We start from the raw sequence: 17,988 nt of genomic DNA, 5'->3' as shown, positions 1-17,988 counted from the left end.
AATGTCCAGAAGAGCTGTAGGCTTGAGGTAGTGTGTCAGGATTTTGGGGTGTGGTTTGGAGATCAAATGCCGCTTGTCTCTCAAACGCGATGCTTCATCCATCAGTGATCCCCCAAGCTCAGATCACACATGTGCACGTGTGTGGCAGGTGGGCATTCCTCAGGTGTACAGTGGGCACCAGGCCCCCAGTGTAAAATAGACCGTGCTCCTTTTGCAAAACTACGTTTAGGAAGAGCCTATGAAGACAGGCTAAGAGTGTTTGGGTTGTTCAGCCTGCAGGAGAGAAGGCTCTGGGGAGACCTTGTTGCAGCCTTTCAGTACTTAAAGGGGGCCTACAGGAAAGATGGATACAAAGGTTTTAGCAGACCCTATTGTGATAAGACAAGCAGTAGTGGTTTTAAACTAAAAGAGGAAAGATTTAGACTAGATAGAAGGAAGCATTTTTTTACAATGAGGGAAGTAAAATGCTGGAACAGGTTACCCAGAGAGGTGGTAGGTGCCCCATCCCTGGAAACATTCAAGGTCGGGTTGGACAGGGCTCTGAACAGTCTGATCGAGTTGAAGACGTCCCTGTTCATTGCAGGGGTGTTGGACTAGATGACCTTTAAAAAGGTCCCTTCCGACCCAAACTACTCTATTCTTCTAAGAGGAAAGGATGGTTAACTTCTCAAAGCCATCTGTGCCAGCAGGGTGCCGGGCTGTGTGGCTCCACCCAAGCCAGATGTGCAGATATCAACTGTGAAGACAAGTCCTTACCATCACACCTGGGCACCCTGGCAGCATCCGTCCTTCCTCAACACCCTGCTCCAGTCTCTTCCCTCCTCACCACCCTGCTGCTTAGTCCGCGGGGTGGTGCTTGGGTTGTGGGGACTGCCTGATTCAAACGGACCCACTGAAAACCTCTTTAGTTTCTCTGTCTCCTTCCAGAGAAGCGGCTGCATGGGGATGGGAGCCACAGTTGATGGCGGAGGAAGGCCGTGCCTTCCCATCGGGCAGCAGTGCCAGGCCAAAGCGTTTGGTTATGGGGAGGGAGCCCTCCAGCTTACGTTGGTTCTCACATGCAGTGTAGTCATGGCATGAGTTTGTGAACTGAGGCTCTGTTCATATAGAAGTTTTGCATCATGTCAGGCTTGTGCCTTTTTATTAGGTACTTTTTCGCTTAAACGCACAGTATATTTGCAAAATTGAATGTGGTTTGGGGAAGGAAAGCTGTTTGCTTTGGTTTTCTGTGCTGTAAAGTTACCCAAGATACTGCATGGTGTGTGGGTAGACTCAGCGCCATCCGGAGTCATGTTAATTGTATGTTCATGTTCACAATCAGAAATGCACTGTCATAAATGCAGTGTTACTTTTTAAATGATACCATTTCAACAACAAAGATTTATATGGTAGAGATTTCTTCGCGATGCCTGCATCAGTGTTTTCTGCATAGTTTGCTTTGTAAGCACTTTAGCCATGGAAATTATGAAATAATCTTGGTTAAATATCTGCTATATGGTTAAATACGTTGCTGGTGCTTAAACAAAATTGCACAATTGTAGTGTGAAAGAATCTTTATTGAAACTGGGCTGCTTACATTGCTAAATGAGGCAGTCTCAACCCATAAAATACCAATTTTACTTTTTGCTGTGCATTTACGTTTCTTCCCTCTTGTCTGTCTGTCCTGCGCACTGAATGTTGGGAGCACTTGCAGGCAAAAGAGGACCGTCTGGTGGTTGTAGTAATGGCTGTACTTGGCAGCACAGACACCTGGAAGTGAAACGGAAATCTTGTGTGAAAGTGTGGGGGAGCAGAGCTCACCTTCTTTCCCTACCACAGTTAATCCATCTCCTCCACTTCTCTCCCAGTATGGTTTGGGCTGTTGCTCCAGCAGTGGTATTGCTGGAGCCTCACAGTGTCTGTGCCTTTTAGTTATCTTGGAACATTGCCAGAGACTCTCCTGATGCAGACAATGGAAAGAAAACTGCATATTTTTTTTTTAACCACTTTTATTTCCATAAAAGTAGAAGATAATTTCCTGGGACAAAGAAAAGGCACTTCTGTAGCCTGGGGGTGTTCTTCCTGCTCAGCATCACAGACCTGCTGCATGCAGCAAACATGGGAGGGATTCTTCAAGACATTTATAGCAGAAAATGTTAGGCAAACTGAATGACTACCAGCCCTGCTATATGAAAATGCATGTAGGTGGGAGTCTGTATACATTTGCAATGCAATACATATTTGGGAGGGAGTGTTCATTGAAATTGACTGGAGAAGAAGGCAATGGGTAGAAAACAGGAATTTTCTAATAGGAAAAACATTTTTTATTTTTTTTTCAAAGGTTTAGCCATAAAACCCCAGCCTTCTGGGGAAGATACTAAGATGAGTAAAATGTGTGACTCGTTTTTTAGGTAGACCTGAATAAGGGCTGAAGAATTAAATAACAATTGATACAGGACAGTACTAGTCTGTGAAAAGCATTGTCTATGCTGTACGATGCAAGCCATTGAGAGCAATCTGTTTGGCTGTACTCTATGTATTATTTTTGTTGCATGAACACTGAGGCACAGTGACCCGAGTTAGACACTTTTTAGATAATTGGACTTAAAGGGAAATTGCTCTTAAAGTACAAAAACTAACAGTGACAAGGTATTTACTATGGGAACATGCAAATCTCTGTAGGTGTGGATTGGAGAACATGTTACAGAAGATAAAAAACTTGTAACTACTCACGCTAGTGTGCATTGCAAAATTCAAATGCCATTGAGAAATGAAAGGACAACTCTGTTGTCCATTAAAGTCTGGAATTCGCATTACAGCGGAAGCTCCAAAACTGTCCTGCATCTTGACACATAGTAAATACCATAATTTCTCTTACATTTTCTGCACAGTATGCATAGGAAGATGTGTAAAAAAAATTTTAAAATTCTGTCATCAGTATTAGGTTGACATCTTCTGAACAGCCACCCTAAACATGGTACACTCTTGCCCGCATTGTACGTCACTTGTATGGAAATTCAAGTTCTTGGGTGTATTCTCAGACCACTCTTTGCTTCAGCAACATTACAGAATTGCAGATGAGAATGGTATTTATTATGTATTTCAGTCGCTCCTAGGACAGCTAACTGAAAACAGTTCCTGCCTTACAAGGGTCACAGTCCTGCGTAATCTGCCCTAATTTAATAACAGAGAACATAAAGACAGCACTTCTTCCCACCAATCATCCCATTTCCCCCAACCCCCAGATAGTCCTTGGGTGTTGCAGTAACTTTTGTGTCCTCATCTGGGCCCATTTTTAGGACTGTAATCAAAACTTAGCAAAGCAGCTGTGAAGTGACAGGGTTTTGTCTATATTTCTCTGGATTCAAAGGTTGTGATGTTATGTGATAAAATGGTCTAGTCTTGAGCTATTTGCTATGCAAACAATGTTCCAAAGAAAAAAAAAAAGAAGCTGCTACAGTAACATGATTTTTATTTTATATTCCTCTACGTATGCAGCACTCTACAAACCCAGTGACACTGCTTGTGATTATTAACGATTTCTTAAGATGAAAACCAACGAAGATAATTTTAAAATATTTACCATAATTCAGGAATCCTTTGAATTATGATTAAGAGAACCAGACGTTAAGAAAATCTCATTTGCACATACCCTTTACTTCTCATCTGCACTTGCCCATGATAATGACATTGTGCTTGACAAAAATTATAAGGTACATATTTAATGTAGTTTTAATCGTCTCCTCATGTAATTTCACATCTGAAAATGAGAGTGTCATTAGCTGAGTCACCAGTGTTCCTTCCACATCCTTGATTAGGAAAACTCCAGTGATACATACAGAAATGTCAGGGAGAGGTGGGAGCTCCCCTGGGGTCCGTCAGGCCAGGGTCTGGCAGCAAAGGCCCATCCCACCACCCCAGCCAGGATTGGGGCAGCCCCAGCCCCAGGCATCAGGCACCTCCCTGGGGTGAGGCGATGGGCTGGGATGCGGGCCTGTGGGTGGGCCTGGCATGCCATAGGAGACCTTGCTTTGCCACTGCATTGAATTGGGAGAAACATGAGGCCTTCCCATGGCTGGTGGAAACCCATCCCTTGTAGGTCATTCCTTCTCAGGAGCTGGAGTGAAGGTGTTCCTTGTCCACCACCTTGGCAGCTGCACTAGTCTGCCCTGGTGCTCTGTGTCCTTCTTTCTGCAGGCTCTAACCCATGGTCCAGTTCAAGACCATGACTCAGTTGAGTTGTTGGCACTAACATAAGTCCCTGAGCAGGGGAGCGCAGGGCATGGGGTGCTGGGAGGAAAGTTTCTGCAGAAGCTTTGTGGCCAGAGAAGGTGCCTGGCTGCTTTGGTGGGGTTGTAAAGGAGACTTTATGCGAGCATGGACCAGGGAACATAGTTCTGAAATGGAGAAGCTCTGGTGTTTCAGTGCTGTGTGGGCAGTTCGTTGCCAGGTCTGGAAAAGCAAGTGGGTAGAAGGGCAGAAAATAAAAACATGTACTCTAACTCTGTCTTGCTGTTTTATGGAAAGATAAATGATGAGTAAACTGGAAAATATTGTCTCTGAAGATGGCAATAAAAGCAGCTTTCCTTTATTTGCCTTTCCCCGTGGTGGAATAACTGGCTGTTTAGGTGAGTTTGATGGTCTTTGAGGTCACCTTGGAGAGGCTTATCATGGAATCTTAGAATCGTCTAGGTTGGAAGAGACCTTTTAGATCATTGAGTCCAACCATTAGCTAACATGGCCAAAACCACCACTAAACCATGTCCCTAAGCACCATGTCTGCCTGTCTTTTAAGTACCTCCATGGATGGTGATTCCACCACTTCCCTGGGCAGCCTGTTCCAGTGTTTGATAACCCTTTCTGTGAAGAAATTTTTCCTAATATCCAATCTAAACCTCCTCTGGCACAACTTGAGGCCTTGTCTTCTTGTCTTGCTTCCGCTTGTTACTTGGGAGAAGAGACCGACCTCCACCTGGCTACAATCTCCTTTCAGGTAGCTGTAGAGAGCGATAAGGTCTCCCCTCAGCCTCCTTTTCTCCAGGCTAAACAGACTTGTCCATTTGAGATGAGTGCTGTGATGGGAACTGTTGGGTCCTCCTTCTCGAAGAGACCTTCTCAGAGGAGCTGCTGGGTCCCTGCTGCCAGGCTGTGTGTGGAGGCTTGCTGAGTGGGCAGGATGATGGTTGAGTGACAGCCAGCCTCTTGAATTTAGTGTAAGTGCAAAAAAGTTTCCAGTGCTGACGAAAACTCCTCTCAGAATGCCCCAAAGGACTCTGGGAAGAGACCTTCCTGTTTCTTTTCACATTGGAGACAGGTATGTATGGGGAAGAAAGATCACAGATGAACGCCAACCCCACTGACAAATCTCAAAATAAAGGATGCCTTTCACTTGTCCCCACAGCTTCTAGTGTAATTTAATTCAGGCTATTAATTAAGGTAACCTTAGTGAAGTCTTCTAACACCCTGAACTGGTGAACTGCATAGTGGATTTCACTACCTGTATGTAAAAATATTGTGTTTGCCTCCTTTAGCTCCTGGCATAAATAGTAACTAGTTAAAGGGCATTGCTTCAGGTTTTGCTTTAAGAAGATGAAAAGATAATTGCTGGATAAGGAAGCGAGCATGGGGGACTGCAAGAGGATAGCAGCTCAGCAAATGAGACCAGTTTTGAACCGGTAACAATCTTCTTTCAATCAGTCCAGTTTTAAGGCTGTCCTTCTCCCCTGGGCAGGGAAGGTTTCTCGGTCTCTGGGAGCTGACTCCCCTGTCCATCGGGAGGCTGTGGGCAGTGAGGATAGGCCTTTGACTGTGGCTTACAGCTCGTCTTCTTACTCTACATAAGCTGATCTGCTTTCATTTTTGCTGGTATTCTGCTTGGCATTCTTTTTATGAAGTTTTTTTTTTCTTTTGTAAAGACCTATTTATCCCTCCCTTCCCTGCACTGATGGAGATTTATTAGATCGCGTGGCAGCCTGCCATCTTCCTTATTAACCAAGCTTTTTCCCAAATAAACATGTTCCTTGTGTACACTGCCTCCTATTTATGATTTACTTCCCATTATAAAGCTACAATCTACAATATTAAAAATAATACGCAGACAGATGTTTATCAGAGGTTGAACAGGGTTTTATTGTACTGACTCTGGTATTTGTGGTTTATATTTCTTTAATCGCTAGCGAAGTGTGCTTCCTCCCACCCTCTCCAATTTACTACTTCTGCCTCTTATTACCCTTATAACAGGTGATGATGCCCTTTAACCATACTTTCTTTCAGGCTATTAGGTGTTGCAATATGAAAAGGAGTATGAAAAAGTATGACGACATACTTAAAAAGGAGTCTTTATGTAAGAAAATATAAATTAGGCCTTTATTCTAGAGATCTAGATCCACCCAGAGGCAAAGAGTTTTTCATTTCTATGATGCCACAGGGTATTTGATCACCCTCTGCTGGCTGTACTGCCGGGGCTGCTACCAATTCGCTGGATTTTGGGGGGGGTGCCTTTACACTCCAGTTAAGTCCCAGGCATCACTTAGGTTTTTGTTTTGTGCATTTGTACTGTGTTACTACAGTTTAGCCAAAACAATTTGAGATTGCTGGCTGCGTATATAGTTTTTTATCTTTTATTCGAATGGATGGAATACAACTCTGCCCCTGGCTCAGATAATCAACTCAGACTCGTTAAATAAGTAGCTGTGACATGCATCATAACAGTGGCCTAAACTACCATATTTTTTCAATATGACACTTTGTAGCTTTTCTTTCTCTTGGCCTGTGGTTGGACTTACATTACAGAAACAAACAGCACTTAGCTATAATTAAAAATGCCCTACGGTAGGTGGGATGACAAAACAATGGGAATGCTGTTCATATGGATGAAGTCAAGTGTAAATGAAGTCTAAAAGAATTAAGTTGAAAGCAAGGATAAAATTATCTTGTTGGGTAGGCACTGAAAGTGTAGAATAAGCCTACCCAATATAGCAGATCTTGCATTTCACAATAAAAAGCTCTAATCAGAGGAGATTTTTGTATCATGAGGCAAATCCGTCTTTTGCAGGTGCAGCTGAAACATAACCTTCAATTAACAATTTGAAATGCATTCATATATTAATGGGTATTTGTATGTAAAGAGTTTATACATACAAGGATCTACCTTGAACATGTGAGCAATATACTTATTTATACTACATGGGTACAGTTTATAAAAATAGGAAACGTTCATAGTAGTATTCTTAGTATTCCTTTTTTTCCAAGCTAGTCTAGTTCTACCTGGAAGTATGTTTATTAAAACTTTATGTTGAAGAATCAGTATATCGGCAAGATAAATTTTAAGATTATGCTGCAGACATAATTATGTACATAGTAAGACGTAATTATAAGAAGGGCTGGTTTTTTTCAACCTCCAGTAGCTGTCATCTTGCTTCAGGTTTAGCTGTAGTCAGAGCCTTGCTGACCAACCTACTGATGTTTTGCTAATTGCCACTTGAAAATGACGAGAAAAACTGCCTAGCTTTGAAACATTATTCATGAAAGAAAGATCGTGCTGGCTTGTTTTCAGAACGGGAGCTTTTCCCCCTCTTCTTGTCTAGACAAGCCAAGTACAAGACTTTGTACTGAAAAGGGCTCTCTGGTGTGTCATTAGGCACATTGGTCTAGTCTGCACTGGACTGGAGTTCCCTGTCGAGCATTTTGAGGTCACTCCTAGTATTTTGGTACAGACCTCTGCAGGTTTATTTACCAACCTTCAGTTTGAGGATACTCTAATCTTTGCTTTTGACTATCTCCATCAACCTGACTTTGATCCACCTCGCTTTACAAGGAAGGGTTCTCTTCTGGTTTTAGTAAAAGCACACCCTGTTTAAATGCATTTACTATCCAAACGACTTTAAGGTACCGATTTTTGTTTACAAGTCACAAATACCTGATGCTAAGTATGTTCCATGTTCAGAAGTATCTGTATTTTCATTGATTAATCTGTTTAATTAATTTGTCCCTTTCATACATTTTTCCTTTGAGTATTTCCTTCAGACTTCAAGAGCACGTGATTGTGCAGGCTAAGTTTTGTTCTTTTTTGTCCTCCATTGGATATTAAATTTTGTTAGATTTAGAAGTTACTTTTGCACGTGTATGTGTTGTGGGTTGATCCTGGCCAGCAGCTAAGCACCCGCACAGCCACTCGCTCACCACCCCACAAGAAGGGAAGAGAACAGGAAGAGTAACAGCAAAAAGACAGTTTGGTAAGTGAAAGAAAGAGGAGAAAAACGTCATGCAAAGGCAGTCACTTATCACCTCCCACAAGTAGACCGATGCCCAGCCAGTCTCTGAGCAATGGGAAGACAACCCCCTTTTTGTGTTGCTCAGCATGATGTTATATGGCACGGAGAATCCCTTTGGTCAGTTGTGGTCACCTGTCCTGACTGTGTCCCCTCACTGCCTCTTGCCCACCTCCTGCCTTCTCCCTGGGAGTAGCAGAGTGAGAAAAAAGAAAGTCTTGATGCCGTGCAGGCACTGCTCAGCAATAGCCAAAATGCTGGTGTGTTATCGAGTCTATTTTGGTCACACATCCAAAACACAGTACCATAGGGGCTGTTACGAAGAAAGTTAACTCCGTCCCAGCCAGGCCCAGTACAGGATGACTGCTTTCTTGGCAAATAGATTTGGTAGGAGTTCACAAGGCAAGATGATTTTGGCAACATGGGGCATTTTAAAATCAACACAGAATTCCTGCGGTATTGTGAGCAACCGTCCAGTCAGCATGGGCACATCAACAGGGGCCGAGACCTGACAACTTTTTTTATTCACCTTGACAATGGTGAATAATGGTGAATAATTCACCTGGACAATGGTTCACATATCTGAGGGAAGAAGGAAGTAGCCCTTAAATTTTACAAGAAAGGTTCATTGAGTCTGTTTTTTGAATTCAAATTTCAATATGGTCTGTTATCTACGACCAAAATACCCCACCGTAAAGCTCAATTTTTTTTTCCGCTGTTTACTCCTTTTATTGTAATGATAGTTAAAAAACAGAACTTTTAAGACTTTAATAGAGCTACTAAAAATTCAATGCTTCGTTTGGTCTTTTGTCTGAAGACTGTATAATCTGGTGGCATATAGAAACCCAAAGTTCTTAGCTTTAATTGCTTTTGAGTTGACATCCCGCTCGAGCACTTTATATCAGCCATGGGGGAAGCGTGGAAAGCTTTATATCAGGGCTCAACACAAAGACACAGGAAAGAATTAAATCTTGTGGCCAAAGTAACACACCAAAAGTTCTAACTTCATGGTATTTGATATTTGTCTTTCAAATAAAAGCACTATGTCCTTTACCACTCTAATTTCACCCTGTGTTATATTTCTCATTTAAGATCCTGGAAAGTTTGAACCCTTTTAAGCCAACTTTTCTAATCTTCCAAGGCAGCTTTGTTCTTTTCTTGTTTCAGTTCCTTACTTCATGAGGTTGCAGAAATTAGTTGTAATTATCAGATTGTTAATATTGAGACCTTTTAAGTCTCCTTTCCAAAAGTAACTGTTAATGACCTTCTTAGTTCCTTAGGTTTCAAAGGCTTACTCTGGTTATGAAATTTTTATACTCTAAACTCAAAACAGAAAAACGAAGCCCTTAAATGCCTCTTCAGTTCTTTGTTGTAGGAGAGAAGAACAGGCTGACAAAGGAGCAGGGAAAAATATTTTGTTTGTACAGTATTTTATTGTACAATTTGAGTAGTTCAAGTACTATAGGGTTGGACTGAAAAAGTTGAAATCTTGAGGACCTTATTTAGGCAAATACTCTCTGATTTTTAAGTGCCGTTTGACCAAGTGGAATAGAAGGATAGATTTTTTCCACAGGAAATGCTTCTTTTTCTTGCATAGTGTTTTATGGCTTTTATTTCTATTCCTAAGTAGCATTTTATATGTTGCACATGTTGATGCATGTATTTGTGCAGCAGCAGTTTCTTGCTGGTGCATGTACCAAAATGCTATTAATACTGTTGATGAAAAGTATTCAGAGTGAAGTCCACAAATCTCTTTTACCTACAAAGCAAATTTGCTAAGAAAAATTATTTCATTCACTTTCCCAGTTTATTTTTCCCTTCATTCACTATTACCGTGCTTATGTTACACATCAGATACCGGTGGGTAAGTATCACGCCTCAGTGACTGGTTTAGGGCCTTTTTAGAATTATAGGTCCTGTCGTCTCAGTTCAGAGTAAGGCCAAGTGCTATTAAGATTACAGGAACGTTTGGTGTTGATACTGTTGAAAATGAACAAATGCTATCATTTTGCTGGGAAGGACCAACGATCATCTCTCTCAGGCAGAATCAGCCAACCCAAACTGCAGCCCTTAGGGAAGCCCAAGGTTCAGGGAATGGTGCTACTTTAATAAACTACTTGTGAGTGTTTCTTGTTTTTAATTCTGTCTACTTTGCCTTTGCTTGTGAACGAGAATCTCCAGAATTTGTCAACATGCTGGAAGTGTAATCATTAAATTGTAATTTCTGTAGATATAATATGGCTTCTGTTCTAAATGTATAGTGTATTTAACTTAGGAACAAACCTAGTGAGAAAGCTTATTATAATTGCATGAATATTTTTGTGAACATTTCTTAATTACATCTCAAATGCTTACTATAAAGCTTTGTTTCTGGAAGTAACATTTAAATGATTGGTTTAGCAAAAGGGCAATGGAATTTTAATTATCAACCACAGTAGACATCCTTAATATATAAACCCTTACTTAAATATTGAGCTATTACAGCTTCAGACAGAACACAAGTCAGTCAGACTGAAGCCCTGTTTAACTGGGCTCTGAAAATCAAAGAAAAAACATCCAAGACAACAAGGCACTGGACTGTAACCCCCATAAAAAGCTACTGCTGGTTAACACATAATGAATCTTTACCAGTAAACAAAGGCCAAGGATGGAGGTAATGTCATCCCTGTCTGAAGGGGTAACTGTGTAGCTCTCCTGTTGGTGTAAAATTTGAGCGGGAGACGAGGTAAGGAGTTTTTTCTTGACCTTTTTTTTTTTTTTTAAGAGCTAGATATCAGTCTAGTGAGGGTTCTTACACAGGATTAGTTAGCCAGCCTGCATCCTTTTGCAGAGAAACGGAGAGAAGAAGGAACTTGAGGTAACAGGTTTTGCTTAAATGCTTGGTCTCATAGGAGTTGTTCTCATGACAGAACCATATTTAGGGGAAACCGTTCATTTCTTTGTAATGAACCAAATGTACAAAATACGGCATGTCTGCGTTCAGACACTTTATAAAGGTTTTAGAAGTTTACTGACTTTGTAAAGCAAACTGGCATGTGGGAATTCAATGTGCAGACTGAGTGCTTGATTGTAATTAGTTGGGAGACTGGCAAATTGGCTTTGGGAAGGTAGTTAAGGAATAATTGTCTGTGTCTGGACAGGATTGTTCCTGGTTACAAACAATACTCTTGCGTTACAGCTGATCATGTTTTACATTGTGCAAGACTTTTTTTAATGTGGAACAATTATTATTTTTATTCATAGGGCTGTCTTGCCCCAAATATGTGGGATGCTACACAAACATGTATGAGAACACAGTCTTTGTTCAAAGTGAATTGTAATAAACGTGAACTACAAAAAAGTATTGTCTGTTTTTTAAGAAGTTGAATTTCCCCAAATGGCAAATCTGGTTTACTAGTGGATTGATTCTGCTTATCTGGAACATGTCATGTATATATTTATAGGTGCAATGCTTACAAATACCAGATTATTTATTTGGGGGGTAAAGTTCCAAAGACCTGTCCACCATGATAACATCTACTTGAAAAAGATTGCCTCTACTATCGGTCATTCGAGCAGCGAAGAAGGTATGCACCAACTTCCTCACAAATTTTTGTTTCGGTTTCTTCTTTGCCTTTCAGAGTGCAAATTCACCTGCGCCAGTGGTAAATGCTTGTATCTTGGTTCATTGATTTGTAACCAACAGAATGACTGTGGGGATAACAGTGATGAAGAGAACTGTCTGCTTGTAACAGAGCATCCACCTCCAGGCATCTTTAGCTGTAAGTACTGGCTCTTTGTGTGCATCCGTGTATGTATGTACGTCGACTACGTCTGTTTACCTCAGAAATCAGTCTGTTCAGAAACTTGATATGCAATATCATATATGGGGGGGTGAGACAGAGGAAGTAAATATTGTTTTTCTTTGAAGCAGCAGTGATTTGTAACACACTTTCTGTAGGTTTCTAAACCTGGAAAGTTGTAGTTAGGCAAAAGGAGTTTGTGCTGCAACTACTAATGTTACAATCACATGCATCCTATGTGGCTTCTGAGGAAGAAAGCATAATATATAAATGATTAAATAATTTGTTTTCCAAGGTTCTAGAAAACATTTTATGCTTTGTCTGTGTGACAGTCTTTATATGTTGTTGAGACTATTAAGAAAGGCTTTTGTGGGTATATATTTAAAACAGCCTTAGCTGCTATTCTTTGGTGCATAAATATCTCACAGAGTGCCAGAGTTTATAACCAGAATTGCTCTCTTAGTGTTTTGTCCTCAGAGATGTACACTGAAATCAAACTTTGATTTTGTTTTTGTATGTTCTGCAATAATGTATTTTTAAAACACAATTCAGCTTTCTGGATGGGGGAGAAATTTTCCAATAATGCCTCTGGTGCAATAGAAGTGCTGTTATATTATCTACAGCTTTCCAAATGGTTTGGTTCTACAAATACTGACATCCTCCAGTACGCTGTTTCACCTTGGGTTGTGACTGTGGCTTAGGAATATCTGTTACTTATGTTGTTATTAATAATAGGAATTACAAGCGGCATGTATCTGTGATTTTTGTATGAACGCACGTGCCATGAGCGGGACAGAATCACTGGAGTGGATTTATAATAGAAGATGAAGTCAGGTGTTGGATATGCACCTTTCCTCCTCTGCCCTCTAACCTCCAATTGAACATGTGTCTAAGTGTTGTACTGTAAATGTTTTTAAATCTTGTACTTTGTGGTACTTTGGTACCTCTGCAGTGATTTCAGAGGTTTTGATATAATAATGGCCTACATATGCTTTTATATGATTTCATTTTATTTTTATTTCGATTTAATTTTTGTAGTGGAACTCTTCTCAAAACCCCAGGACTAGCCATAGGCTTTGGTGATGGGTCCAAATCAAAATGTCACATGTATTTGCCCATGAACTTAGGCTAATCTTGGCTTCTGAGTTGTAAAAAAGTTATGCCGTATTATTTGTGCATGCAAAACTTGTAAGCATATCTTTAAAGTTCAAATAGAGGAATTTTTTTGACTGGGATACTGTACAGCTCTTCTCTTAAACCAAGCCAGCACAATGCTTGCCCAAAAGGAGACATGAAAACCACTATGGTAGCAGATGGAGGGAATGACTTTGGTGACAAACAGCAGGTGGGGCATCGCAGGTAGTGGTTCTGTGTGGCTGCAGTGCGACGGCGGCACGCTGTGAGTTCCAAGGTCGGGATCCTAGGTGGAACTCCGAAAGCCTCCTTCAGCCTGAGGTCTGATAGCTGGGGTGCCAGTGTTTTTTCAGTACTGCTCTGTCCCTGCAGCAGTCGTGCAGTAATCACAGCAGCGTGTTGACACTGCATGCTGGCCTTTTCCTCAGAAGGCCTTTGGATTGTAGAAATGGTTATTCGCTTGATGCAGGATCTGCAAACTTCCCGGTTTCCATCCTAAGCCACGTCCCTCCCTTCGTGCAATGCAGTAGGTCAAGAACATGAAGCCAGGCATGCCTGAAAGGGAGCGATGCTGATCAGCTGGCAGGTCATTAAGGCATAAAGTTTACCCGGACCAAACGTGACAAAATGTGTCTGCAAAAAACCTTCGGCAGCCAGTTTCCCACTGCTTGCACAGGAACTTCGGTTGGTGTGTTTTATGATCCTGTCTCTGGAAAGTTGTGCAGGTCAAAGCAGCAGCATTTCTCTCACTTTTCAGTGGGCATGGAGGAAAACTGTTTACTTCCTTCTCAAATCAGCCTTTTACAGACGTGAGGACTGTTACCACCCATCTGTCAGTTACCTTCTGGGAGGGGTTTAAAAAAAATTAAATAAAACCAAGTTCCTTCACATGAATTATATTTCCTTAAATCTGTTGTATTTGTTCATTTTCTTCCTGCCTCCTCCTAAAATACAGTGTCCAATAGTCCTCCTACTTCAGACCTCCCCACTGCTGAGTGAAGAAGAATAATTAGGTAAACAGTCCTTCAAGAACTGTTTTTGCTGGTTTTGTAACACCATTGCAAATGAGTTTGTACAGGAAATATTTGATTTATTGCTAGGAGCATGCGGAAGTATATAACTTTTTGCTTACCTGGTGGCAGAGAGAGTGGTTCATTATTTGTTGCATTTGGGGATATTGATAGTTACTGTACTTCTTCATCAGAATAGGGACTATGTGAGAAGCGCTGGTAAATAAAGGGACTTCTGTTTCAAATAAAAAAAAAAACCTCAAACCCAGTGAAACGGGGTCCTAATGGTGAAGCAAAGAGAAAAAAGATCAAAGCCAGATGGAAAAATAATACAACCAGAAACAGTATTTAAAACAAAGGAGGATTAGTGATATTTATCACATTCTGGCTATTAAACACGCTGTTACATGGCAGAAATCAGTCCCAACTGGTAATAGGAAAGAGCATTATTATGAATGTGGCAGTTGGTTGTATTGGCTTATTCCAGCCTTGAAAAAAATGTCTCTAGAATACTCGTTGAAGTGAGGTCCCCAGGCCTTAGAGGGATGACATGTTGAATTAAGGAACTTGTGCATTCTTTTGCTCAAATGATTTTAATGGGGATCCCTAGCAGAGTACACCAGAGTATTGCGCTTGAAATGTCCCAGCTGACAAGGCTACCTTCCAACTCTGAAGTACATATATTCATTGGCCTCTAATTAGTGACAAGAAGGTAATACAGCTCTATGAGAAGAAAATTCCTGAAGTGGTTTTTATTTTGGCGGGGGAGAGGGGGGATGTTCAAGCAGAAATTTCTTTCTGGTCAGTATTACACATCAGCTCTGTTCTTGCATCTTCTTGCTTGTGCACAGTTCTTGAATGGGCAGGAGACTATTGAAAGGAGCCACATGTAAGTGTGTGCTGGTCTACGTCTGAGCAGGGTGGCCTGTTCCTCCCTGGGACTGCCCTTGTCTCTACCTAGAGCGCGTTGGCACTACTGTGGTCTGCCCTCCCCTCTGCTGTTTCTTCAAAGAATCCCCTTCTCTTACTGTATTCGAGCCTTCTATCCTCCCATGGTGGAAACAATATCCATCTTATTTCACAGTAATACATACACTGCCCTCAAATGATGTCTAAAAAAATACATTTTCATATGGAAGCTCTGCTTCAGTTTATTTAAGCAGTATGTGCCATGTTAGCGGTAACCCGTATTTCCTGGCTACTGAAGCATTTCTCATTTGTGTTCTTGCCAGCAGCCAAATCCAGAATGTCTTGCTGGAGCTTATTGTTTAGTTTAGTTAAGTTGCATGAGCAGTGGTACAGAAAGATATTTTTTGTGGGTGACCTGCTCCCTGGATCTCGTGATTATAGCAGACGCTATCTCATTGTGTTAGAGGAGTTTAAATCTCCCAGAGCTGGTGTTCCTCTCTCCTTGCTATTCTAATCTGGCTCCAGTGTGAAGGCTGTTAGTTCAGTCTTTTAAATGTTGTTACTGAACTCAATTAAGATGTCTCACGCGTGCAAAGTTAAACAAAACATGTATTTCTGCAGCCCTTTGGTTTTATTCATTTTCCTCTGCTGACTCGTAGGTAGAGTGTCCTTAGGCTGCTACGTGGGCAATTTAGTGTGTATAGCTCAGAGAAACTGGAGGGCAGCAGGGGAAAATCTGCACCAGCTCCAAGCTGTGTTAGAGTCTGATTTTAGACAACACAAGCTGCAGTCCAGCAAGTTGGTCGAAATACATGCTAAGGCATTTAAGCTGAACACATTGAGGTAATGGCTTGTTTGGTTTTCATTGGGGTTTTGAACACAGGTTTGGTGATGCACGCTGAAGCGTACCTCCCCCTCCTCAGTGAGGCCACGGGGGTTACGGCACGTTTCCCCACAGGTTGCCTCGTGCAAAGTAGCCCATTTCAACTTTTGGTAGGTCTACTTACTGTTTTTATTTTCATCAACTGTGGAGACTTATTGATTGAGATAATGGAGATGACTGTTCTTTTAACACTACTTGGAGGTCGGGGGTGTATTTGACAGCACAAAGCCACGATAGGAAAAATGAGATGAAGAATAGGATTTTAAACAGTGCAGACTTGGCCTTGGCGGCAGCTTGCCACTCCACGTGACCTGCAAAATTTGGACTCCGAGGAATTGAAACAACGTGCCTGCTTCTAGCAGGACACAGTTCATTTGTTCGAGCATTTCCCTTTGTCTGCAACAAATGATCAGCCTGCCTTGTCCTGCTAAAAGTAAATTAGATTTTGAAATAGGAAACGTAGTCTGTTGTCTGTTTGCAGACTGCAGTATCCAAGTCACGTCTAATTGAGAAGGGTTGCAATGGTGGAGATTTTAGTTCTTTAATTGTTTGGTGGAAAACAGTACAGGTAGTTATCTCTGCTGTGATCTGTGTTTGTGGGCTTATGAAACACAAATATTGACATGCATGAGAATTTGAAGAAAAGTAAAAGAAGGGAGAACAAATCCTTCTTGTCATGTGAAAATTATGTCTACATCAAATTTCAAGTTGTCAGCATTGATGGAGGTGATGTGTCATGGCTGTTCTGGCATAGAAGAGTTTGCTGTAGGAGTTCATTTTCCTCTGCAAGGTAAAAAAAACCCAAACAAATCAAATATATAGCTTTCCCTTTCACCACCCCCACCTACTGCTGTCAGCTCTGAGCCTTGTAGGGATCTGCAGGGGGTTGGAGAGTGATTCTGTTTTAAAAACAAAAAGCTCAATCAAAGGAAAATATTTTGTTTAAAGAGACCTTTGGCATCCCCTTCTGACTGTGACACTGAATTTGCACAGATAAAAACAACCGCTTAGATTTACATTTTGATTGTGCTTCTGCTTTCATGTGTGCTGGGCTGTCCCACTTCAGGTGAAATTTATCCATTTCTTTAAATATTTAGCAGTCTAGCGTTGATGTTAATGAAAGTCTGGCACTGCTATTTTGAGCATTGCAACAATGATAGTAATTTTCAGTGTCAGATTACTGCTTCTTGGAGGAAAAGGGAGATGGGAGGAGGGAAGAGCGGAAAAAAAAAAAAAAATGTTTCGGGTCTAATAGAGTTTGTCATCAGCCTGGCTGTGCCAGACAGATGGATCATGAATACTGTCTAGACGCTCTCTGCCTGAGTGGAGCTGTGGTCTCTAAGGACAAGCAATGAGACGCCGGCTTAAGTGACTGGGGAAAGTCAGGACGTGCTCCCCTCTAATCAGATAGCGATCCGGGCTGATCCTGCCCTGCCGAGCGGGAGGAGAGGACAGGCCCCGCTGGTGCTGGGAGCCAGTCAATACTCATCTCAGCTGAAACTTGGCTATTACAGGGCTTTAGGGGGGAAAGGAGAGGGATGGTGTTACGATGCTATTGATTTCAGCTGCATCTGCCCAGGGACTGTGGGGTGATGTAGCTGGGAGTAGAGCTCTCGGGAGGGGGTGGATTGGGAGAGCCGTCATCGGGCCATAAAGCATATGTGTAAAACTGCTCGGTCACCTGTATTTATTGATTGGTTTAGTCACAGTATAGGCTTGAAAATGCTTATTTTACTTGCTTACTTTTTCTTGATTTGGCCCACTTGTTCAGAGGGAGTCATCTCTTCTCCTTATCTGGGGCTCTGTATGTCCCCGGCTGTTAAGATGAGGTTACATGAGGCTGCCTACAGTTTGGAGAGGAGAAGCTGTGTGAACCAGGTGAGACCGGTAGCCGAGGGCAGATCTTGCGCTATTTAGTGATTTCTCATGCTGTTACTTGTCCTTTCTCTGTCACTAAGCACAATTAATGATAAGGAAATAAAAATTCTGATGTAGACGGAGCGATAAATATTTTTTGACTG

General features: G+C 41.6%; 1 protein-coding gene across 1 annotated transcript in view; it reads left to right on the top strand.

The window, feature by feature from the left end:
- LDLRAD4 (low density lipoprotein receptor class A domain containing 4) overlaps positions 1-17,988 on the top strand; it is a 294,512-nt gene that overhangs the window by 133,301 nt on the left and 143,223 nt on the right. Inside the window, exon 4 of the mRNA XM_082479515.1 lies at positions 11,870-12,010. Coding sequence (XP_082335641.1) covers positions 11,870-12,010 — 141 coding nt within the window. The remainder of the gene's footprint in view (positions 1-11,869; positions 12,011-17,988) is intronic.

The sequence above is a fragment of the Vanellus vanellus genome, assembly GCF_965231255.1.
Source record: "Vanellus vanellus genome assembly, chromosome: 2".
NCBI classification, from domain to species: Eukaryota; Metazoa; Chordata; class Aves; order Charadriiformes; family Charadriidae; genus Vanellus; species Vanellus vanellus.
Note: the sequence above shows the minus strand (reverse complement) of the source record. Positions and strands in the feature narration are given on the sequence as shown.